Source organism: Amblyomma maculatum, chromosome 1, assembly GCF_055883805.1.
Source record: "Amblyomma maculatum isolate TAMU_Amacu chromosome 1, ASM5588380v1, whole genome shotgun sequence".
NCBI classification, from domain to species: domain Eukaryota; kingdom Metazoa; phylum Arthropoda; class Arachnida; order Ixodida; family Ixodidae; genus Amblyomma; species Amblyomma maculatum.
The window spans coordinates 425595724-425621882 of NC_139344.1; the positions used below are offsets into that span (position 1 = coordinate 425595724).

At 45.6% G+C, this 26159-nt stretch overlaps 1 protein-coding gene and 1 pseudogene across 1 annotated transcript; one reads left to right on the plus strand and one right to left on the minus strand.

The window, feature by feature from the left end:
* The window catches only part of LOC146209287 (glutathione S-transferase Mu 2-like), a 32665-nt pseudogene extending 20002 nt beyond the window's left edge, over positions 1-12663 (minus strand).
* Positions 12664-18838: 6175 nt separating this feature from the next.
* LOC146209288 (uncharacterized) lies at positions 18839-23607 on the plus strand. The gene has a single exon (XM_084598989.1). The coding sequence runs from the start codon at positions 19412-19414 to the stop codon at positions 20330-20332; it is 921 nt and encodes a 306-aa protein (XP_084455115.1). The 5' UTR covers positions 18839-19411; the 3' UTR covers positions 20333-23607.
* Positions 23608-26159: the final 2552 nt, after the last annotated feature.

The window sequence follows — 26159 nt, forward strand, 5'->3', positions numbered from 1 at the left end:
ATTTTTTGCCACAATAATTGCCTAAATAACTTACTGGCCTAATTATTTTTTCGGACACATTACGTCACCCTCCATCGATAGGCACCAATCAATAACCTCTACGACTTCTCAATTACTCACAACTGCTGCAGACACGACTTTGCGTGTTATGCCTTTAATTAATTACCTAATTAGGTTACTGGCCTAATTATTTTTTTCTGGCACATTTGATTGACACCACTCATTAGCCTCTGCGACTACTCAATTACTCACAGCTGCAGCGAAAAATTTTGCGTGTTTGCCTCTAACTAATTACCTAATAGCTTATTGACCTAATTATTTTTGAGACACAACAGTACGTCACCCTCTATCGATTGATGCTACTGATTAACCTCTATCACTTCTCAATTACACATAACTGCCGCGGACACGATTTTGCGGACGCGGTCTGCAGACAGAAGTCTATGAACATAGCGAAGTAATGCTTTAGCATTACTAATCAGCTGAGAAACTTAGACGACGACTCTGCGTAGAAGCACACAAACTATATCAATGAACGATGGAGGGAGAGCTTAGTACCAAAGCAATGGAAGACCGCGAAGACGGTACTTATCTCGAAGCACGGCAAGGCTGCTAGTTCGAGTATTTGAGCCCAATCTCGCTTACTTCATGCGTGCACGGCAAGGTAATAGAACATGCATGCCTCAATACAGTAAACACCTACCTCTACCAGACAGGCGCCCACCCCCACAACGTCACCAGGTTTCGGCCTCACCTCTCGACGCAAGACGGTATGCTCCATCTGAAACACCCGATCCTGGACAGGAGCCGTTCCACCAAAGCCAACCTTGGACTCGACCCAGAAAGTGCATTCGACAAGGTCGCCCATTCGGTGATCCTGGCCCAAATCTCGCGCATGAACCTCGACGAAAGAGCCTATAAATAAGTAAAAGGGTTTCTCACCGACAGAAGGGCCCTTCTCGTAGCGGGAGACCTAACGCTTGAGGAGCAAACCGGAAAGCACCCGCACCCCGCAACGATAGGCAATTTCGCTTATGGTCTTCAGGCTGAAATTATTAAGCTTCCGCACAAGCTCGAAAAAGTCGGAAATGTCTATCACGCAATTTATGCCGACTAAATCACCACTTGTGTCAACCGTGGTTTCGACGGCCGGCTAGAATCGTCGCTGCAGGAAGAGGTAGATGTCGTGGAAGAATATCTGAAAAATATATGGTTCCACTGCTCTCGCAAAAAGTCAGAACTCCTGCTGTACCGTTCAATAAGTATGGACGACCTTACTAAAGATCCAAACACAAGACAGAATGGCGGAACCATCCCCGTAATTAAAATAGTGCCTTAGGCATGATCATTGAATCCAAAGGCGTAAACAGTCAGACTGTCAATGCAATGAGATTACTAAAGAGAGTCACCGATAGAAGCGGCATATATAAGGAGAGCCTGATACCAATTTTGCACTCGGTCATATGCCACAAACCTATGCGGCCACCTTTCACAATTGGTCGATGGTGGAGAAAAAGAAAAGATACGTGATTATACGCAGGGGATACAAGACGGCAATTGGAAAGTCAGACTCGATTAGCACAGAGCTCCCGTTGCAATTAGGAATCCACAACACGCTGGACGAACTTGCAGAAACGCAGAAAGTATCACAGCTAGAAAGACCGACGACCAGCGACACTGGACAACACATACTCGAGCAGCTTGGCATCGGCTACCACCGTCAACACGGTGACAAACACGTAATCAAGCGCCACATCAGGGACAGCATCCAAGTCGCAGAAGTCTCGAGAAACGTACACCCGACGTATAATCAAGGCAGAAGACAGGCCAGAGTCGCGGCCCTGCGGCTGTACTGCGGAATGCGAATATTGCCAGCTTTTCGGCCACACAGCGGAGGAGTATGTGGTTACACACGCGGACAAGCTTCGGCATCGAGTCCGGCCTCATGACGACGCATTATGGGAGCACGTCATGGATGCCTCTGAGATAATTGATGCGTCTGGCGACCTTCCTGCCGCCGTAGTGGCTAAGCCTTCAGGTACCGCTCCACAGGCTACTGATGAAGAAAATACTGCTCATCCGTCTGAGGGTAATGTGAACAACGCTGCGTCTCAGGTCTTGGACGAGATGTCGTGTCAAGCTACTGACAAGGAGTGAATCACCGACGAGCCACCACTCGTTCTCGAATAACCAGCGAATGCCTCCGCGGATAATATGACCCCTGTGGCCGTTGCTGTACAGCAACCTCCAGACAAGTACCTGGTTCTTGTGGCTGACTGGCTCGCTGCTGCCGATGAGTCAGTATTGAAATGCCGTTCATCATGCGCCTCCGAATCCAGTGAGGAGGACGATCAAGCTGGCAACAAGCATCACTGTCGCGGACGAGCGTAGAAGCACAAAAGGATGCTCCGGCGTTCGCGGTCGAGGAATCCTGGCGGTGGTTCGGAGGCGGCTTCGCCGTCTTCCGACAGGCAAATGGAATTGTACGCAAAACTATGTGCTGTCACCATGACGGTCCCTGAAGAGCTAGTGCTTGCAACTCTCAATGTACGGGGTCTTAGGTTTCGCCAGAGACAGATGCAACTTCGCCGACTTTTGCCAACTTCACCTCGATGATGGAGAGCGATGAGAAGCCCGAGAGGGCGCTACTGCCCTTTTTCAGATTTTAATGTCATTGTCGCGCATGCTGTGGGCTTGTCGGAAGGTTGTTTTTGGTTTCTACGAAAGACACAGCCATGTTCTGACCTAACGTAAAATATCGACGCCGAGGGCCGGTTGATATGTTGCGATCTCGTACTCTTTGGAAAGCCATGGCGGATAATTAACGTTCACGCTTTTAATACTGTGACTCAGCGCTTAAGTTTCTTTGGACACATAGCCAGCTTACTGGACTGTGACCGACATCGTGTGCTAATGGGCGACTTTAACGGCGTTTGCAACCCCATGGATCGTTCTAGTCTAGAGGCACGCAGTGACAGGAGCGGTGAACTTTTGTTCCGTGCTACAGAACATGCAGGACTAGTTGATACAGAAGTGTCCTGCCGTGCTTATAGATCAATCACACAAATTCAGGGGTGTTCCCATGCTCATATAGACCAGATTTATGCATCTTGTACATTAGTTTCCCGCGGGCTTGCAGCGAAACTATACCTGTTTCGTTTTCTGATCACTGGATGGTGGTGGCTCAACTCGGTAGTAATGACCATTCAAAGTTTAGGCCACAGAGGGAACTTTGGAAGTTAAACTCATCGCTGGTAAATAACCAAGAATTTACCAAGAATTTATCAGCCCTGTGCGCTCACAGTTCCAATCATGTGTTTCCGTAAGTCTGCCTTCGTTTGCCGCTTGGGAAATGTTCAGGTAGGAAGTACGTGCGATAGCAATTGAATGTGGCTCAATTAAATCTTTCTACAAGAAATATCAGGAGAAGGCACTAAACAAAAGCTTGTGTAACCTGTATGAACTAGAATGTGAATCCCTGGCTCATATACGGACGAAATTGCTAGTGTCAAAAGTGAATTAAAAAGGCATGATGCGGAGCGATACAGTGGTGCCCTAATTCGATCTCGTGTCAAGCGTGCTTTGCACTGCAAGCGCCTGACGCAACAAGCTTTGCTTGACGAACGTCATCATACGACTGCAAAGCTGATTCAGGGATTAATGCGTAATGACACATTTGTTACGAGTACGAATGAGGTTACGTTCGTATTCGTGGATTATTACTCGATGTTGTTTAGTGCCACTCCTCCTGTAGAAATTCTGACATTATTTCGCGTTTGACATCCCAAGTGACCCCTTTATCAGAAGATGATTGTTCTGTAATTAGTAGCTCATTCACGCAGCAGGAAGTAGCAGTGGCAATTGATTAATTACATCTCTCAAAAACGCCTGGTCCTGATGACCTTTCCTATGAATTTTAAAAAGCTTTTAAAATTGTTCTTGATCCTATCCTGCTAGATGTCTTCGCGATGAGTTTTGATGCAGAAGTCCTCCTCGAGAGTTTTTGCAAAATGTGGCACAGTCTTAATTTCAAAGAGTACTGATGAAGAAAAAATACGCTCAGTGGCAGGCTAAGACCAATCACACTTGCCAATGTGAATTACAAGATTTTCGCCAAAATTTTATCAAATCGCCTACAGTTCGCAATGTCCGTTCTCATTGGCCCTCAGCAGATGTGCGGCTTGAGGGGCCGTGCCATTCAAAGTAATGTACACAGTGTGCGCCCAATCCTCGAATCGTGCTCCTGCTCTCATGATCAGGTTGCTTTACTTCAGGCCGACCTCGCGAACTTTGCTATAGGAATTGTTCGACTCGCTTGATTGTAAATGGCCACCTATCAATCCCAGTACCAATCTACTCTTCTCTGAAGCAAGGCTGTCCGATGTATCCGCTGTTTTTCGCTCTTTACTTGGAGCCACTTTGTCTGAATGTTTTACGTAATAGTAGTATTAATGGCTTCTCTCTCCTTGGAAACGAGAAAGTGCTTGCATATGCGGATGATCTTGCGTTTTTCTGCACTGACAAACCAAACAAGAAAAAGTTATATCCAGCATAGAACAATTTGGCATTGTTTCTGTTGCTCAGATGAATTGCTCCAAGAGGTCTGGCCTTTGATTTTGTTCGTGGGGCTAAACACCATCCCTATAGGCAGTAGTGGAATGGTCATATGTGCCCCTAAAGATCTGGGCGTTTGGCTTCATGCAATTAAGTCAAGTGTAAGTTAGTGGAAAGAGCGAGTTCCAGTCGTCCAGCGTTATGCTAATACATTTGTCCCCTATCGGCTTTCAATCTTCGGTCGGGATCAGGCCTTCAACATGCTTCTGGAGACAAAAATTTATTACGTGCTTCACGTCCTCCACTGTGCTAGACATTGCATCCAGCGTTTTCCCCGAATATTTGCGACGTTTATTTGGTCATCAAAGTTTCAACCGATTCGACATGATAACCTATTCAGACCTATTTTGGCAGGGGGCTCGGCTTAGTGCACCTGTGTGTGAGGCAGTTAGTTGCCCGTTTCTTCTTTTTTTCGCCATTGTTCACATCCGATTATTAGAGCATTCTTGCAAGTTAACTTCAAGAATTTGCTTCTCAATTTAGTGGTTTCTTCAAATTTTACTGACCCCCCCAGTTACTAGGATTTATGCAGGAAGTTTATGCCTCAGTGCGGTTTTTGACAGTACGGTTCTCGAATGATTACTTATATTCTGTTTCGTGCAAGAGTCTATACAAGGAATTGATAACAATGCTTTTTCTGCCGCCACTGTATCATTCTTTACACTTTCGTCTTTAGGGTCATGATGTGCTAAAGAGGGTGCGCAAAATGCAGATTTCTCCTTGCACGAAAATATGTTTCTTTAAACTACACACCGAAGCATTACCTGTTAACACATGGCTCCATAGAAAAATTATTTTTGTACCTTCTTTAAACTGCCGTCTGTGTGATGTGCCTGAAACAATTGAGCACCGTTCATTAATTGCAAAGAGGCAATTCTCTTTTGGAACGTACTGAAAAGAACTCTAAAGAAAGACTGTTCTAAATTCGTACAGTGAGCGGTATCTTGCTGTTACACAATCTGATTACGAACCATCTGACATGTTTTTCCTTATTTGACTTCATAGCTTGTGGAAGACACTCATGTTGGATTGAAACACTGAACCTGCTGTTCCACCTAGACTTCATTTTAGCAGAATGATGCTGTAATTGAAGGACATTTATGAAGAAAATGACTTTGAACCTGACTGGTTTCCGCTGGTGACACGGTGACACATAAATACCATGTCAGAAAAAAAAAGAACGTAGTGGCGGAGTGGTAAAGCGCTGGGCTGGGGATCCAAGAGAGGGGGGGTTCGATTCCCCGGGGGAAGACAAAGTTTATTAATTGATTTTTAAGTATAGATTCAATGGTGATTCGGCATGAGACTTCTGTTTGGTCATTTCTAATTTGGCGGCTCTCGCGCATGCGCATAACTGGTGGCCAAGACTCGCGCGAAACTTGGCCCTGACCCGCGTAGTGTAGACTTACGCTACAAAGCCTGGTCATCCTGCATACGCAATGCCTGGTGACGTCAACGATAGGGGATTCATGGAAGAACGCACACATTATATTAATTCATAAGAAACGGAGCTCAAAGGACATGAAAAGTTATAGGCCAATCAGCTTACCATCCGTTAAGTACAAGGCATTCACTGTGGTAATTGCTGATAGAAACAGAAACCTTTGACTGCAATTATCAAAAGGAATAAATCGGTTTTCGGAAAGGGTACTCTACGATCAATCATATTCATACAATCAATAAGGAGACAAAAAATGCTCGGATATAACCAACCTCTATATATAGCAGCCATTGTTTACAGAAAAGCATTTCATTCAGTCGAAACCTCTGTTGCCTTGCTCACGTTGCCTTGCTCAGTAACACATGGGATGGATTGCAAAGAATGATTTATGAGCTAGGCAGGAAAAGCAGATAGCTAGGTCTAAAATTTAGTATGCAGAAGACTAAGGTGATCTTTAACAGCCTAGGAAAGGAACAGCAGTTTATAATAGGTAGCGAAACACTGGAACTGGTAGGCGAGTATGTATACTTAGGACAGGTGGTAACCGCGGATCCGGAGACCATGAAAGATGAGAATAAGATTGGGAAGGAGCGAATTTGCAAGTACCCGCAGATTATGATTATGATCACCAGCTTACAGGTATGTCTTAAAAAGAAAGTACGTAACAGTTGTCTTAACTTTTGCTCACCTATGGTATTGTCCCTGGAAAGACTTGCTAGCTTTCCGTATTGCGCCCTCGGAGGAGTCGCCTCCGTACTGCATGCAGCGGTGGCGCTGTACGTAGTCGAGATGCGGCCGGCCGACGGATGCGCGCGCGGGTGAGCGCACGGCTCAGCTAGCACGGCTCACGGTCGCTTTCAACTGTACGCTTTCGTCGTCCTCTGTTTTTCGTAATAATTTTCGCGCATGAATAGTGTTTTGGAAAACCTGAAAATGTTGCATTTGGACATTGCTGTTAATTACGAATTTACTACCTAAACGTTCTAAATGTGGATGCAGCATTCACTTCAGTTTTTTTTTTTTTTTTTTTTTTGCTTTTGTATACTGCACGAGACTCTGAAAGACATGCGCAGGAACAGTTTTTCTTTTCTCATTATCTTCGTGGTGTAGATGCAGCATACGCGTGATTACAGCGTATATTTGCGAACATATTTGTGAGCATGATTTCGAGCTGTTACGTTTCCTAAATTTACTATGCATCTTTCATATTATGTTATCTACCCTATCGATTTCATTACTTGCGAAGCACGTCAGAAATCCAAGGAATAAATGGAAGTTATACCGCGGGCCGCACCTACATATATTTTACTTCTTATTTTTTAGTTAAGCACACCCCTTACTACTACTCTTTCTGCAATGCACCAAACGAAATGATTGCCAGCAATGCAAAAACGCAGTTTTCAAATTTTTATAAAGCACATTATATGTCAGTTATATGTAACATATGTAACAAGGCAGACGAACCCCATTCCAATCAGGATCACGCGCACTACAATAGTCAATTGGGCTTCTATTCGCCTTTCGCCTCGACATTGGCGGGGGCGACAGTAGGACAATTATCTATTAAAGTGCGCAGGGGTGAAAGGCACTGACACGTACCTCCTTTCAATTTCCCATTTCGCACCCCTATCCTGAACAATCAACTATATATGCTTCATCTCAGAATCTGTTTGTAGCACTGCGGAAGGTAGGTGGTGGTTAAAACATTTATAAATAACAATTAAATGGTTACAGAGGTGTTTGTTTTAGAGACGTATCGGTCTCCTCCCCTCACAATGCTAGGTGGAGCCCCTATACCTAGGCCCCATTGGCAAGCAACGCTGCCCGCGTCCGTTGAACCAAGGCCTTTTGAGCCTTGAGGTCTTGACAGCCGAGCAGGGCCGCCTCCCAGTCCTCTCTAGTTGGATTGGGGTTGGGGGGAATGGATGGGTTTGACTGGCACGCCCAGACCATGTGGAAGGTGTCAGCCACCTTCCCACAGTACTGGCACGCACCATCAAAGGACGGGTTGAAATGTTTAAGCACCGCCGGGCACAGTACTGTATAGGCTCCCAAAGCATCGCTGAGCGGCGCTGCGGCTCCTGATGGGCAATGCCATCTGTGGCAGAAAAACACACACTGGGACGCCGCTGGCTCGGCTCGCTGCCTTCGCGACGTGCGCCGCGCGCTTTATCTCGAACGAGCACGCGCCCTGACGCTACAGTGGCTGGAATATGGCACTGTACTGACGCGCCCCCGCAGGCGCATCGCGACATGCCGCCTGCATTCCGTCTTGATGATCGGACAACCTGCCGCGTATTTCCATGGAGGAAACGTAATTACAGGCGAGAAAATTTTTATTCACGTCTGCACTGTAGAGCAGACGACAGACGGCAATGAGTAAATATTGATTGTGAATGCGTTTCCCACGTTAGCGAAAACGTAGGAAGTTCATCTCGAGGTAAGTCAGCTATGTAACTATATTGTCGTATATTGTCACGTAGCCGTTTAGGCCCGTAACCAGAAGGTTGGTTTTTAATAGGGTATTGATCTAGCAGGCACAGGAGAGCAGGTCCAGAGCACCGAGTGACAGCAGCCGACTTTAGCTTCTTCTCATCGAACGCCACGGAGCCACTTCTTCGAGTCCGCGCACGAGAATCTCGATGAGCAGCTGCTACATTATAATATGTTTAAAAAGTGCGGAAGTATTATCAGTACTCTGAAATAAAGCTGCTCGCTTGTTGATCATCGTTTTGGCCTGTAGCATGAGATCTATATACGGTTTTGTTTTTGTTATTACGGCGTTACTAAAGCAAATCTTGCAGTAGAAGAATAAGCTATAGTCCGAAGGACATGTTTCTTCAAAGGCACGAACGCTAGCAGTCTCAAAAGCACGTGCGGACTCCGCGCGCTGCCCACGACATAACCGGCTCGCTGGCTCGGAAGGAAGGTGAAATCCAAGCTTAATTCTACTACAATCGTGCTTTATTTCGGTTCTTACTAAATGGTTGTGCTTCATTTATATTTGATTTGCATTTACGAAACCTGTGACGCGAATAGGGTGCTCCGTGCGAGTAGTGTCAAGCACAAATTACCATGGCACTTTTTTTTTTACGCAGCCCCCGATTATTTCCGAGACTAATGCCAACTACTGCGTCGATGGCATGGGAAGGAAAGTGCTAAGCGCCAGTCCAACTTACGTCAAATTACGCACGATCCTTTTATCATAAAATAAAATTCATTCTCGCTCATTTCACCAACCAAGTATCTTCCAGTGGGATGAGTGACGGCGATTGCGCAAACCAAGCAAACAAACTCGCGATGATCTCTCATGGACGTTTATGTAAACAGCAAAGGCGCACAGAGAAAAAAATCCCCATTACAGAACTCTGGATACTGTACCTGGATAGGGATGACGCTGCGGATTGCCGAGGGGCCCATGCACGACTCGTAGAGCAATTTGTAACTGCGCTCGGCAGCGCAGCCGGTGGGCCCCGCCACGTCTCGTCTGTCAAAATACGCTTCTAGACGTCGCTAACAGAAACTGCCAGGGACCGAAGAGAGATCCAAGCCCAGCACACTAGGTTAAAACGTGAAAAGCGCGAACAGAACGGCGAGCGCTGACGGACAGACATGAAGCGAACGGATGGAGCGAGCAAAATATGGCGGCCAGCGCGGGATCAGCGTGCCGCTCACGGTTGCCAGACGTACTTTTGTAAATCCTCTATTAGCCCTGTTCTGTGCTAGCTGCATGCACTTGACCCCTGCGAACTTCTTAACCTCATCCGCCCACCTGACTTTCTGCCGCCCCCTGCTACGCTTTCCTTCCCTTGGAATCCAGTTTGTTACCCTAAGCGACCATCGCTCATCCTCTCTTCGCACTGCATGTCCTGCCCACGTCCATTTCTTCTTAATTTCCGCTAGAATGTCGGTAACTTGAGTTATTTTTCTGACCCACTCTGCGCGCTTCCTATCTCTTAATGTTACCCCTACCATTTTTCGTTCCATAGCCCTCTGGGTTGTCCTAACTTAGTAGAACCCTCTTGGTTAGCCTCCACGTTTCAGCCCCGTAGGTGAGTACAGGTAAGATGCAACTGTTGTATACTGAACCAAGATACGCACGATCTAAGGGAGAAAACGGAAATAATAACATACGCGATCAAATGTTTATTCCAGGTAAATTTGCAGCAGTACCAGCTGCTCGTGAGCAATACTGCGAAAGCGTACACACCCCATGTAGGCTATGGTGCATTGAGCATCTCTTCAAGCCACACGTCTTATGAATTCCAATTAAAATAGATGTCGCAACCTGCAGCTGATTTGAGAGGACTTCGGCGTAAATTTTATAATAAACATTTGAAAGCATGATAGGCTTATAACCGTCTGCAAGAAGGAGTTTTTTTCCTTATAATACGTTTTTGCTACTAACACAATATGAGATTTTGTAAAGCACTTGGCAAAAATTTCATATCACTACTGCTCTGAAATAATGTAATCAAGTAGACATAATTTTCTTTTCAAACTCTCTCGAAGGACCATCAAGAATCGGCGTTTCAGAAAGCGGCAAACGATTTTCGTTTAAGTTAAGGGACATCTTATCACCTTCCACTCATCATCAAAACCTGCGTAATCACAGGTACAAGGCGCTCAATGTGAACATCATCAGTACTGTTTGCAGTGAGAGAAAAGGAGATGTTTAATGATTGGCAAACTTTGGTTCCTATTGCATCGGAGTTAGCGAGCAAACATCACCGAAATAGAATTCAGAAACCAGTTTTGCAGTCGCGTAGCGATGTTCACCAAGTAATGCCTGTCTAGTTGGTTGCTCAGATAGTAAAGCACGACTGCTACAGGGTCTCGCATGGGCAGCCCAAAAGCAATCTGCCTCGAAGTTTTGAAGGTGGATTTTTACTTCTGCGATTTCCTCTGTGGACAAAGAACACGAAGACGGCTGGCACACAGGCCGTTCTTTTCGCTCTTCTTGATAATTGGATTTTATATTGTTGCGTAAGCAATACTACACAAGGTTTCAGCCCATCGCATAAACCGAGCCTGTAGCCACGTTTGATCTTTAGAGCGACCGCAGATGGGGCCCCTCTTCAAGCCGTCGGGTAAAGCAGAAGATGAAGCGGAAGAAGAAGAACAGGATAAAGAAGAGGAAAAGGAGGAATAAGAAGAAGAAGATACGTTGGCTTTGCTTGCGCAACTTATCGGGTTTGACTAAAGCTAAACCCCCGCTAATTTTTAAATGCCGACCGTCTTTTTCTTTATTTATTTATTTATTTATTTATTTATTTATTTATTTATTTATTTATTTATTTATTTATTTGTTTATTTATTTATTTATTTATTTATTTATTTATTTATTTATTTATTTATTTATTTATTTATTTATTTATTTATTTATTTATTTATTTATTTAGAAATACTATAGAGCCGCTTGACTCCAAGCAGGGGTGGACACAAATAAAAACCACTACACAAGAATACATCAACAAAGGCAATCACAATCAATTACAAAAAGTGAAAGCATGAAACATATCTAACAACAGTAACAACAACAACAAAAAAACAATGCCGGATACAAGTACAACTTCACCCAAGCATTTTAAAATTTGCGATAAACTGTACGGCACTGCGACTGTCCACAATATTCCTAGGTAATTTATTCCAAGCGTGTGTGGTTCTATGAAAAAATGAATGCTTGAAGGTATTGTTCAGGGGGTATATTCCCCTGTAATCCCGTAATCATGTAATCATTTTCCCGTTATCAAAACGCAAGCTTGTGCGCAGACTGTGAGGGGTATTGAAATTGTGATTGTTGATTTGTATTATGTTGTTATATATTAAATTAAAGAATTTTAACCTGCATTCAGAACGTCTCGCTCAAAGTGTATCGAGGCCAAGAAAATCAAGCATTTCTGTCACGCTATCAGTGCGTTTATATTTGTTGCAAATGAATCTGGCCGCTGTTTTTTGAACTCTTTCTACTTTGTGAATGTTTTTCGCCGTATAAGGGTCCCTTAGACATGAAGCATACTCCGGACATGACCGGAATAACATTTTATATGGTTTAAAAATAAAACAGCGCAAAACACACAGACGAAAGAATAGACACAGACACCACCGTCTGTGTGTTTTGCGCTGTTTTATTTTTACACCATGTATCACCAACTCGCCCGCGTTGCCATTCTGTTGAAACATTTTATATGCTGCTAGCTTTACGTGTATGGGTGCTTTTGAAAGCTTGCGTCGAATAAACCAGAGAAATTTAATGGCTTTGGTGCAAACTTTATTATTATGAAGATCCCAACTCAGATTGTGTGTAATAGTAGCACCGAGGTATTTAACAGCAGGCGATTCTTTAAGTGCGATGCCATCCACAGAATATGAATGTTTTAAAAGGGTTTTGTTCCTAGATATTATTGGCGTCAATGTTGCTAGGAGAGGACAGGTAAGACCTGGGGGACTCTCCTAGTCGCCTCCTTACTGGCTGTTTGTGCCTTTGGATCGGTTTTCCCCGTTCTGGTATTTTGGTGCTGGCGGGTTGGGTCTACCGACTGTTTGTTCGGTCATGACCAACCAGGCTGCTCCAGGCGGGCCACAGCCTCCGTGCGACGCGTCCTCATGTCGGACGGTTTTTAAAACATCGTAATGGACCAGACCACCCACCAACCCGACGTCCTTGTACCTCCTGGTGAGCTTCTGGAGCCCGACCCTGCCTCCCCATCTGCCAGTCTCTATTGGAATCCGACATTTCTCAGATGTCGGGAACCCTCGACATTTCGCCGCGGTCAACTGCTTACTCGAAGTCGCCGCAATACAACCACTTCAAGCTTGGCACGGACACTGATGTCATGAGGGTCATGAGCATACCGTTGCCACTATTCTGGACAAGCATAACAAGATTAGGCCTGTAACCAGGGCAGTCCTCTTGCCTCTGGTCTGTGCCCTTTACCGCCACACTGCAGACTTCTTCCCGTACGCGGTTGCCGAGTTGAATCATTCTCAAACGCTTCGGACCTTTGGCTGCGCCAGAGCATGAACTGGGTGCCTCCGAATGCGGCTTGCTGGAGTGACTACACAGGATACCAGGGGTGCGGTCCACCTTTTCTACGTGAGGCGGCAGCCCCAGGTGCCTCCGACATTTGCTGCCGCATTGAATGGTGCTTCAGTATTTCCTATACACGGAGACGCAGCCATTGCAGCCCCTGATGCGAACTCGAACTTATCTAGGTCTCCTGCTTCCGGAGATTCCTGCCCGAATCACCAGCCGCACCAGATGATCTTAATTCCTGTTGCTTCCGTGGGTTACGTCGGCAGCGAAGGGGTTGCTCTGCCCAAGGCGAACATTGATCCAGAAGCCGATGGCACCGAGGCTCTAACTCTCAGACCCTCCCGTCGCGCCCTGACGCTTACCTCCAGAAACCCTCGCTCGTCTCAATTCCGCCATCTCGCTCATCGAGGCCACGCGGACCTCCGTCAACTTTCGAATCCCTATGCAGAGGTACCTACACGTTCAACAAAGTGGGGTTGACCCTGATATCACGCCGGAGTAGCTCATTTCAGCACTCAACCATTAAAACACCACTCTTCATTTAGACCCCTCTATCTGTAACATCAGACTATATTTTCCTCAACGCTCCGTAGAGTTTCTTCACATCATTGCCACTGACCCCCCTGCTTTTGCCCGTCTCTGCGCGGCGCGTCGAGTAAACATCGGGTGGACCTCCGCCGAGGTGCGCGAGGACCTGCGTGTTCCTCTGTGCACGTTTTGTGCGGAGTGTGGGCACGCTTTGAAGCTATGCAAACTGCGGAATAATCCTTCGAAGGCGATTTGCACCTAGTGAGTAGGGCTGCACACCTTGGCGGCTTGTCCGTGCTGCATCCAGGACCCTAACGTTAAGTGTGACATTGTGCTGCCGCTTGTCGCCCGTCAAGTCATCATGCGGAGCACGTGTCGTGCTCTATTTTGCACGAACGCTCGGACAAGATCCGCGCCCCTACTCAGTATGGGCCGCGCACGAAACATACGCAGAGCGAAGATGGTACACAATAAGGCTTCTATTTCTGTAGTCCTTGCGGCGATGACCATGTAACCTGAAGAGCTCAAGGCGTTCACTGAGCCATTGGTGTCGACGTGCAGACGATTTGCATAGTGCTCGTGGAAGTATTCAAGAGTGACTTGTTTTACTACTGTCGGTGATAGCCCAACCTTCTTCCTGATTCCGGGTATTGAAATAGGCACATGGGATTGGTGTTGGCTTCATAGTGAAGAAGACATTCTTAAGGCGGGTGTAAACTGGGACGGCAGAATAGCGCTATGCGTATCAATGGTCTTTGTAAAGATTTTACGCGGCCTGGTAATGGGAAGAAAGGCCGAATGATGAGAGGGAACCCAATAGATGTGTCGGAAATGTGCCCTCAAGGTGTCAACTTCTAGGTGCGTAGTGGTGGGATGTTCCTGGGGAATCCGCCATTTGCGCGAGTTCTGTGCGCATGCGCGAAGTCCCAGCGGCGACTGATGGAAACATATTGGACGGCGTCGACGGCGTTTCTCGTCGCCGCCAGTGCACGGGGGCTGGCGGCACGGTGGCCGTCGCAGACTTGGCGAAGCGATGCCAACCACATCTGCCGCGTACGGTTGCCACTCTGGAGGCATGGCGGGGTGAGCGACGCGGTTTTTCAGGTTCCCTTCGGCGAGCCGCGACCAACAACGTCGTGAAGCTTGAATTAGGGCTACCAAGCGTCAAGATGTGAATGGGCAACCTCAGCAACCGACTGCTGCGAACTAATTCGTTTCAGGTATGTATGCATCCAAAGGAAATGTCCATGATGAAAAATACCTACTGGAGTTAGCATCAAGACTGTAACACAACAGTAATAGCCTTAATGAGGATTTTTTAGATGCGTGTTTGGTTTATGAGCGACGGGGCCTGAATAGCTATGTATTTTGTCGTTTGTTTATTTTATGTGCGAAAGGGCCGAGCAGCGCAAGGCGGCTATGTGCGTTAGATCGTAATATTTAGCATGTTTTATCGCGACTGCCACCTGACTAACAAGAAAAAAAAATACAGCGTTTTTTATGATGCACCATCGTTCGCGAGCCGAATGGTAGAGCTGGTCATGAGGCTCGCGAATGGCGGTGCATCGCGGTGCATTTTTTTTTTTGTTAGTCAGGCGGCAGTCACGATAACACATGCTAAATATTACGGTCTAGCGCACACAGCCGCCTGTGATATCTGCGCTATCTGGCCCTTTCGCACAGAAAGAAAACAAACGACAATATACATCGCCATCTGGCCCCGTCGCACATAAAGTAAACACGCACTGAACAAATCATCATTGCAGCTATCACTGGTGCGTTACAGGCTGGGTGCGAACTACAGTAGGTAATTCTCACCATGCATATTTCCTTAAGATGCATACATACCTGTAGTATCTGTGTTTTTCCCGCTCGGAGCATATGACGCACTTGACACTCTTGCACGACGCACAGTGTTTTACCTTACAGGCTCGTCTTCATTGTCGCCAAAGCATTCAGATTTTGTTCCTTCGGTGTACGCAATCAGCTGCACTTTTTTAGGGAGCTTGAAAGTCGTCATCTTCGTCCAAATGTCTGCAACGGCACGGAAACCGCCGGGCACAAATGAGTCTCCTGGAGGATTCATGCTCGTTCACTTGCGGAGTGGAGCGCTCTGGACGTAGAACAGAGCGCTCAGAGTCGTCAATTCCGCAGAAATCGCTCCAGAGGCAGAAAGGTTGTGGATCCTTTCACAACAGAATGACCATTCTCTGTGCATCGAGGACCTTTTCACCACTGCGATCACATCCGTTCTACAGCGCCGCATCATTCATTGCCAGAAAAATGCCGCGTGTTTCCTACAGGGGTGCATTCCGGCCGGGACAATGCCCTGTGCAGGGGGTGTGAATAAGGGCCTCTCTGCCGAGCTTTGTAGATGAAATCCTATAGCTGAATGCTTGTAGATGACGTGAGGCACTAGTGACGCCCATTGCACCTTGCCGGCGCCGCGGTGACCGCATTGTGCTCGGTACCTCAAGCCGCCCCGCGCATATGCGCCGCTCGTAAGTGACAGGAGACGATTCCACCTGGCTCTGCAGCATCAGCAAACCTCTGGATGCTTTGCCCATTGAAATACCCCCATCTCTCTTTGCCTCCGCGCTCTTTCGACTTTTTTTTACAATAAATTTAAGTGGGTCGTGAATCTGCACGCTGAGAGTCTCGTTCTGTCACATCGAACACAGCCCGCGCCATGGCCCGCGCTACTGGCTTTACAATACAAAGATAGTATATGCATGCGTTACGAGCTGAGGTTGTTTATATTTTCTTTACCTACACAACTTTGAATAGTAGTCCACTACAAATAAGTAGCACCACTGTGGTGGAAGAAGTCCACTGCCAATTCCTCCCATGGACGTGTCTCTCAAGGAGTGGCTCTTGCTGGTTAGCTCTTTGACGGCTTGGCAGACTTCGCAATTGGATATCATCTCCTCAATGACCTGGTTTATTCCTGGCCAGTAGACACTCTGACGAGCTGTATTTTGGCATGAGACGATGCATCGATGTGTTATGTGGAGCTTGGCGTACTTCCTTCTGTCATGTCTGGGGCACAAGTGGTTAACCATAATACAGAAAACCATCAGTTGTGTATAGTTGACTCTTGATGGAGTAGTAGGGCTTCACTGCTCGGGCAAATTTTCAGATATTTAATGTATGTGGCTACACGTTGGAGTGTACTATCAGTAGCTTTGCAGTTTCTTATCTCAGCTAGCTCGGCAGTTGAAGCTTCCACCAATGTACGCGCCATAGTCTGATACTTGGTCCGAGGTCTTAATGGTGACTGCTGGACCAGGAGCTCGAGACAGCGTGTCCGCAACTGTCAGGTGTTTACCAGATACGTACATCAACTTTGAATTGTGGCACTGGCGGAGACTCTTAAGAGTTCCTTGGACTGCCAGAAGATCAAATCAGTCGATATTGTCGACCATAAACCCTGACTGCTCATTGGACGGTCAAATTCTAAAGTTAAAGCTGAGCTACTTTGGTCATCTGATGAGAAGAGAGGAGTCGCTGGAGAAAGATTTGATGTTGGAAAAGGTTGAGGGTCACCGGAGAAGGAGTAGGCAGTGAACCCGATGGTTAGATGGCATCCCCGAGGCGCTGCAGATGAAGTTATGTAATGTTAGGAAGATAGTGAGAGACGGGAAAGCGTGGCGTGATATGGTCCAAAGGGTCACGAAAAGTCGGACACGACTGAACGACGGAACTGAACTGACATCAACTTCATTGTGTTGCGCTGGAAAAGAAGCAGTGGATGTAGTCTGGGAGAGATTTTGTGGAAGTCTTTATATTGAAGACCGATGAGAAATTTATGATCAGTTTTAACCACATTGCTGCGACCATAGATATAATAGTGAAACTGGTCGCAGGCAAACACAAAAGCTAACAGTTCCTTTTCAATTTGCGCATAGCGCTGCTGTGCTGGTGTAAGTGCTGCAGATGCATAGGCGGGGGTGGGGCGTGGGTGGGGATGCACGGGTGTCTATTCTGAAGAAAGGCGTTGCCTATTCCATAGGAACTCGCATATGTGGATGTGTTAGTAGGCTATGCCGGGTCAACGTAGCGCAACACTGGTGCTGTTGTCAGCTTGCTCTTGATCTAGTTGAAAGCATCTGCCATCTTCGGAGTCCAGTGTCATGAGATATTCGACTTAAGTAGTTCTCGAAGAGGTAGTGTCTTTGTTGCGAAGTTTGGGACGAACTCCTTGAGGTATGTTGCCATTCCCAGAGAGCGAAAAAGCAAGCTTTGCTATTTGAAGCTTATATAGCACAGATGGCCTTAACCTTGCTGGCATCAGAAGTTATGCCTTGCTTTGTCAGTTGATGTCCTAGATAGGTAACCGAGGGCAAGCCCAGTTTGAGTTTGTCGTAGTTCAGTTTAAGGTTATTTGTTCGTGCTATGTCGGGCACTTTACGTATATGAGCTAAGTGTTCTTCAAGTATTCTTTATGCGATTAAGATGTCGAAGTATGGTGTTCCAAGATATTGACCTTCAAAGATACGGGTCATTACTTGCTGAAAACATTCGGGGGCTGTACGAAGGCAACATGGTACCCGGAGGATCCGGTAGCGTCCCCAAGGTGTGGAAAGTGTGCATACATACGAGCTGCATTTGTAAAGTGCTAGCTGCCAAAATGCCCTCTTAGCATCCAAAACTGAGAACACTGTACACCCACTTATTCGTGCAAACAGTTCCTCTGGAACTGGAATATAATAGTGATGTCGCCTCACTGCTGCATATAGGTTTCTTGGGTCAAAACAGAATCGCACACTTCCATCTTTCTTTGTGGTTATCACAATCGGAGGCACCCAGTCTGTTGGCTCTATCACAAGCTTAATTATGTCGTTCTTTTCATTCGTTCGAGTTTACTTTTGGCAGTCTTTTCTATTGCACTTGGTACACGATGAGGGACGGCAACTGTAGGTACTGCATCTGGCTGTAGGTGTATGCTGTACTCTCCTGGTAGCCTGCCGATGCATTTGAACACGTCAGGAAATTATTGAAGCAGAGCTTCAAACTTCTCAGAATCCGTACAGCATGGCTCTTCCTCTACTGCGATGTTCCTGACTCTGTGTACCAAAATTAGCCCTGTGCATGCATCTGTTCTGAGTATGGGCTTGAGGCTTTATTTGACAAGCAGATATTTTAGAAGGCTTTGCTTGTTTTTCACTGAGCAAGAGAGATCAAATTCATATTGGCAGCGGCAGCGGCAGCGGCACTGGCAGCGGCAGCGGCACGGGAAAGGCACCATCTTAAGAAGTTTTTCTCTGCAATTGCAGATATGAAGTTTTGACATCGACTGCAACCGTCTGCGTGCACGTGTGCTGGTTGCTGCGGAAGATAACGTCATCCAGGACTGCATCGCTACCGGCCAGCGGACACGCCCACCCATCGGACGAGACTATAAAGAAAGCCCAGAGACCTGCGGCTGTCACACTGGCAGCGGCAGCGGCACGGGAAAGGCACCATCTTAAGAAGTTTTTCTCTGCAATTGCAGATATGAAGTTTTGACATCGACTGCAACCGTCTGCGTGCACGTGTGCTGGTTGCTGCGGAAGATAACGTCATCCAGGACTGCATCGCTACCGGCCAGCGGACACGCCCACCCATCGGACGAGACTATAAAGAAAGCCCAGAGACCTGCGGCTGTCACACTGGCAGCGGCAGCGGCACGGGAAAGGCACCATCTTAAGAAGTTTTTCTCTGCAATTGCAGGTTAGTTGCTGCTCTGTTAATATATCTTCCCGCTGTCTTCTTTTACTGCTGCTGCTGCTGCTGCTGCCAGAAGTGTCGCTATGCCCCTTGATGAACAGTGTGGGTCATGTGATATGCAACTCGAGGAACTTGATTCCAAAATCGACTGTAGTGACTGTAAATCTGTCTATCACACGGGAAAATGTGCAGGAATTTCGGATGCTACTATCAAGTCAAAAGGGGAGCAGTATCGCAGTGCGTGGCGTTGCTCAAATTGCAGGCGCTCGAAAGGTCGTGCTCCACAACTCGATAGATCCAGCATTGATACGGATGACCAAGATGTTCGTGCACTGCTGAAATCAATCAATGAAAAGCTGGAGTACCTTTTACCGCTAAAAGAAACAGTTGACAGCGTCGAAGACACAGTTCAGTACATGAGTGACCAGTACGATGAGCTTCTAACTCGGATAGAAAAGAACGAACGTGAAGTCAAGGAACTGAAACACAGGGTAGATAAGATTGAGAAGCAAGACGATGAAATAACGCAGCTGAAAAACGAAATGGACTGTTTGGAATGGAGAAGCCGAAAGCTCAACCTTGAATTCCATGGAATTAAAGCAATGAAGGATGAAAACCTGATTGATGAGATAAATAAGCTGGCAACTCTAAACAACCTGCCACAGCTTCAGGAAAGTGACATAGTGTCCATTCATCGCCTGCCCTCAAAGCAAGATAAGATACCTGGCATTATCTGTCGTTTCGCCAAACAATCAGCAAGAGACAAATGGTGGCAAAACAGGAAAACACTGTGCCAAGGAAATGACAGCATTTATGTGTTAGAAAACCTGACAAAAAGGACACGTACTCTGCTTACCGAAACAAAGCTCTGGGCGAAGACAAATAACTACAAATACGTATGGCACAACAACAACAAGGTCTTGGTCCGGAAAGCTGATGGGCAAAACGCGGTGGTCATTTCCTGCTCTAGTGACCGCGACAAACTTAAACAACAGATCAGCTGAACACTAAGAACACTATGGCACCTACTCACTCGTATGTATTGCCACACACTTTCAACCATCACTTAGGTACAGCGTTTTCGAAGGCTTTCAAATGTTTTCACTTAAACATACGTTCTTTTACTCGCAAGGAACATGACTTACAACTCTTTTTTGAGCAAACAAAGCAATCCTTTGACGTCATTATGCTGACAGAGACTTGGTGTGTTGACGATGTGAACATCTTTCGGCTTCCATTGTACAATACTTTCTACCTGAATCGATCAACAGGTCGTGGTGGCGGAATATGCACCTTGGTTAAAAAGCCGTCTGCATGTGAAATATTGAACCAGTTTTCAGTAATAACTCATGACTATGAATTTTTATCAGTGATACAAAACAATACTGTTTTCGCTGTTTGCTATCGCCCGCCGAATGGTTCCGTTGCATCATTTTTGGAGTTCTTAGAAACTTTTCTCGTCTTTATAAATGAAAACAATTTCAATTTAATTTATGGCGGAGACATTAACATTAACATGATGAAGAATGATTCACCAAAACTTGGGTTAGATACTCTCTTGGAGATGAATGCGTGTTGGAATACTATCAGTCTTCCTACCAGAGTGACCGAGAATTCGTCATCTTTAATTGACGTATTTATTACGAATTTAAGTTCTGAAGTCATTAATGCTGGCGTCTTCGCATCGGATCTCAGTGATCACTTGCCGATATATTTATGTTTCAAGGGTCACGTACGAAACAAGGAAACAAAGACAAACCATTTCATTCAACTAATAACAGATCAGACTCTTTCTATTTTTCGTGAGAAGATAGCTCAGACATGTTGGGATACTGTATACGATCTTAAAGACGCAAATTTGGCTTACGAGGCTTTTTTCAGCCTATTGAAAGAAAGTTATGACATTAGCTTTCCTTTTAAGTGCATTAAACAAAAAAAGAAAATACGTAAACCATGGATTAGTGCAGAGCTATCTGCCAGAATACGGAGAAAGAATGCATTATACAGTGAATTTATAAAGACAAGAGACCCCGAAATATTTCAGGCTTTTAAAAAAATTAGGAATCGTTTAGACAAAGATATAAAAAAGGCCAGGCGAGAGTACTATACACTTTCTTTTAATTCACTGGTTCCACGTACGGCCACAATGTGGAAAAAACTGAACTCTTTGTTGAATTGCAATAATCCTGAGGAAAGGATACAGAGCTTAAAAATAAATGGTCTTGAGTTAGAGGGAAAAGCACTTGCCGACGCTTTTAACGAACACTTTGTTAAAATTGGAAGTAACAACGCACCAGACATTGATCTTGATGGTATTCCATACAACTCTAGCTCTATATTTTTGTATCCAGTAAATGAGGGAGAGATAATTAGCACAATTCACAGTCTAAATAATAGTACCGCTAAAGATATTGATGGTATCCAAATAAAACCCATCAAATATGTTGCTGACCTTCTCTCTCCTTGTCTTACATATATCTTTAATATCTGTATAAGCGAAGGCACGTTTCCTCGAACGATGCAGATAGCGCGAGTCGCTGCGCTCTTTAAAAAAGGCGATAAAAACGACTTAGGAAACTATCGACCGTTATCAATCCTTCCCGTCTTTTCAAAAGTCTTCGAAAAAGTTATTTTAAAGCGACTATCCGAATTTGAGCAGAAACATTGCCTGCTGACTGATTGCCAGTATGGCTTCCGTAAGGGTTTAGGCACACAACTCGCACTGCTACAACAAAAAGAACACATACTAAATCAGTTTGAAGAAGGAAGACTTGTGTTAGGAATTTTTATTGACCTGTCAAAAGCATTTGACTCCATTAGTCATCAACTTTTAATTAAGAAACTCCAACACTATGGCTTTCGTGGTAAAGCCGCATCTCTTTTATGCTCCTACTTGGAATTTCGTAGACAAATAGTCGTCATAAACAACCACAGTTCTAACCCATTATCTATTTCAGCAGGCGTCCCACAGGGCAGTATATTAGGACCATTTTTATTTAATATGTACGTGAATGATATTGTGAATATTGATGCAACCGTGAAATTTATCATGTACGCGGATGATACCAGCATATTATTAACCGGTAAAACTAGTGACGACCTTGTTGATGCTGCTAATTTAACATTAATAAAACTAGACGAATGGACGCGTAAAAACAGCCTGACGATTAATGCAAACAAAACAAAAGCCGTATTTTTTCGAAGTAAAAACAAAAACCTAACAATACAAAAGTCTATCTACTTAAATGCCACTCCTCTCGAAATAACTTCCAGTATTAAGACATTAGGTGTTATCTTTCAGCAGAATATGTCATGGGATGTCCACGTGGACAGTATGCTTATTAAGCTGGCACAGGTAATTGGGCTAGTATACCGCAATCGCAATTTACTACCACCAAAAATCTTACTGTTAATTTATAATACCCTATTCTCCTCCCGACTCAATTATTGTCACTTAGTTTGGTCTACGACAACTTATGGAAATTTGCAGAAGCTTCACAAGTTGCAGAAAAGGTTTGTAAGAGTAATAGAAAATCTGCCGTTTTATTCACATACGTACCATCTCTTTCCCAAATACAACATAATTCCTGTTACCAAGCTATTTGATTATATCCTTTGCAAGGCAATTAAGAATGAAAACGCCAGCAACAGTTCATTTCTACATCGTCTAGCCAGGTTACAACAAAACGCTACTACACGCCAGACACGTTACACGGAGCTCTGGAAAGTAAGGACGTTTCGCACAACATACGGCCTACAAACACTACAGAATAAACTACCCCGGTTACTAAATGATTTAAATCATAAACATATCCAACTTGAAAAGGTGACGTTCAAAACACTCCGCCGGTATTTCAACATGTACTAGGACACTTCGCTTGCCATTCCTGTTTACTCTGTCACATTGTTGTTTACCCTGACTGTACCGCTTGTCTGTATTCACTTTGATTTGAATTTTATTTGAAGCAAAAATGTGCTTAATTTATCTGTTACTTTCGCTAAACTCATTGCCATCGCACATGAATGTTCCATTGCTTTTGTAAGTGCTTTCTAGCTTCATTCTAACACATTTTCTGTATAATTTTATGTAGTTTTTATGAGTGATTGTAATTGCAGATGTTTTCATGTTTTGTTTCTATTTTCTTTTTGGATGAGACATGCCGTTTCATTGCGCCTATGATGCTGTCAAGTGTATAGGGGGGCCTCCGGCTTTGTCAAGCTGTCGCTTGTGACAGCTTTTACTGCGGGTCTCCCGCGCCATGTATTCATTTGGCGCAAATAAAACCATTATTATTATTATTATTATATTATATAAATGTTGAGTTTCTCACCTAGATTAGTTCTGACCTTAGCTTTTGTTCTTGTGAAAGATGGTTGAGGCTTCCATTTGATCACTAGCTGCTCTGGGAGAATAGTCACGTCGGATTCCGTGTAAGTCCACGTTCCTGTCATTCACGTCTATGCTTTCAAACCAGTCTGATGCTGTATCGTCTAAAATACTCACGGTGAGGTTTCCCGAGAAGGATTCTTCGTCGGAGTAGTCATCATGCTCAGTGCTAAGCATTCGAACGTTTCTCTTTGTTGTTCGTTGCTTCTGGCGGCAAACACTCGCGTAGTGTCCGAACTTCCCTCACGCGTAGCACGTAGAGCCGCAGGCAGGACATTGCCGGGCTTGGCGTATGATTCTACACCTGCCACATGCACACTGAGGCACTGATTCTTTGGACTGACTCTTTCTACGATGAAGCGCTGGTTGTCCTCTCGGCTGTTGCTAGCCAGTTACTTGTTATCGAACGTGCTTGTATTTTCTGTGCCTTAAGGTGTCGTGGAAAGCAAAACGATTCTACTTTTTGAGTAGAGTCTTACTGTGGCCAGGGGAGTTGTTCGCCTCGAAGACGGAACAGCAGATGTTCTGCTGATGAGTTTCGGAGGTGAGCACCAGCATTTAAGCATTTTGACTGTAGTGGCTCACATTTGCGCTATTGCGCATATTCGAAAGGCTCCTGGTCTTGTGATGGTGTCATCAACCAATCCAGAGGGGCATGTAACCGATTTACCATTCGACATCAACCCCACGCTTTCAGAGCTGCAGCATCGACATTTGAAAACCTCGTATAGCGCCATCGGGTGACTTTCTCTAATTCTTCATGTGTTGTAAGAACTTACCTCGCCAAGCACCGCATTATTACTGATGACACTGTACCCCCTCTTAGACAGTCACCTTGTCGAGTGTATCCGACTAAACATGCTGCTATCACCTGTCAAGTGAAAGAGATGCTTCGAGACCAAGTCATCCAGCCCTCCCGGTGTCCATGGGCTTCACCTGTCGTTCTCGTCAAGAAAAAGGATATTACACTGCGGTTTTGCGTGGATTACGGCCGACTAAACTAAATCCCTAAAAGAGACATCTCCTCCTGCTACGAATCGACGATGCTCTGGATCGCCTCTGCTCCGTGAATTATATCTTCGGTGGACCTAAAATCCGGATACTGGGAAAATAGAGGTAGATGAGTGGGACCGAGAGAAAACGTTTATTACTCCGGATGGGGTTTATGAGTTCAAGGCTATGCCTTTTGGTCCGTGCTCTGCGCCGGCAACATTCCAACGGCTTATGGACACAAGTCCTTGCCTATCTCAAGTGGCAGACATGTCTCGTTTCCCTTGATGACATAGTGGTACTCACTCCAACGTTTGATGAGCATCGTAGTCGCCTCAAAACAGTTCTACAAGCAATAACATCATTTGGACTTGCCTTGAAAATCGAGAAATGTCATTTTGTTTACACCGAGCTCAAGTTCTTGGGGCACGTTGTTAACCACGCTGATGTCCTGTCGGATCCCGACAAAACGGCAGCTATTGCCAACTTCCCTCCACCCCAAGACCAGAAAGCAGTTCGACGATTTCTAGGCTTATGTGCCAACAACCGGCGCTTCGTCAAAGCTTAGGCAAGACTCGCCGGGCCCTTGACGCATCTGACAAAGGCAGATACGCCTTTCACTTGGGACGCACTGCACCTTAATGCCTTCCACGAGCTTCAATGCCGCCTTCAGGCCCCTCCCATTCTAGATCGCTTCGATGAAAGTGCCGGCATGGAGCTTCATACCGATGCAAACATTATTGGCTTGGGCGCCATCCTAGTTCAGATCCAAGGTGGCCAGGAACGTGTCATTGCTTACGCTAGTCACTGTCTGTCTAAAGCTGAATCAAACTATTCTGCCACAGAGATAGCAACTGTGTGGGCGACGTCGAAATTCCGGCCGTATCTTTATGGGAAACCTTTCAGTGTAGTTACTGACCATCATGCACTGTGTTGGCTCGCAAACCTCAAGGACTCCTCAGCTCGCCTTGCCAGATGGAGTCTCCGACTGCAAACGTTTGACATAATGGTCAGGTAGAAGTCTGGCCGCCAGCACTCGGACGCCGATTTTCTCTCGTGTGTCCCTATAGATCACCCATCGATGATATTGCAGATGACGCTAATGACGCCATGCTCTTAAATGTCATCAGCGCAGAGTGCCTCGCTGAAGCGCACGCTGCCCACCCCGAACTTCGTCGCGTAATGGACTATTTCACAGTGCATACACAACTGCACCGAGAACTTTCAAGCGTGTTCTACCATCGTTGTGCGTGCCTGACGATGTGCTGGTGAAGAAAATTTTTCCGCCCGCCATACGCCGTACCTAATTGTTGTGTCCATGCGTCTGCGTGACGAGCTTTACATGCTTGCCACACTTTCAAGGGTGCAGAAATATCCCTGGCCTTATCTTAATGCGGACGTCTCATACTATGTCAAAACGTGTTGTGGCGGTCAGCGTCGCAAGGTGCCGCCGA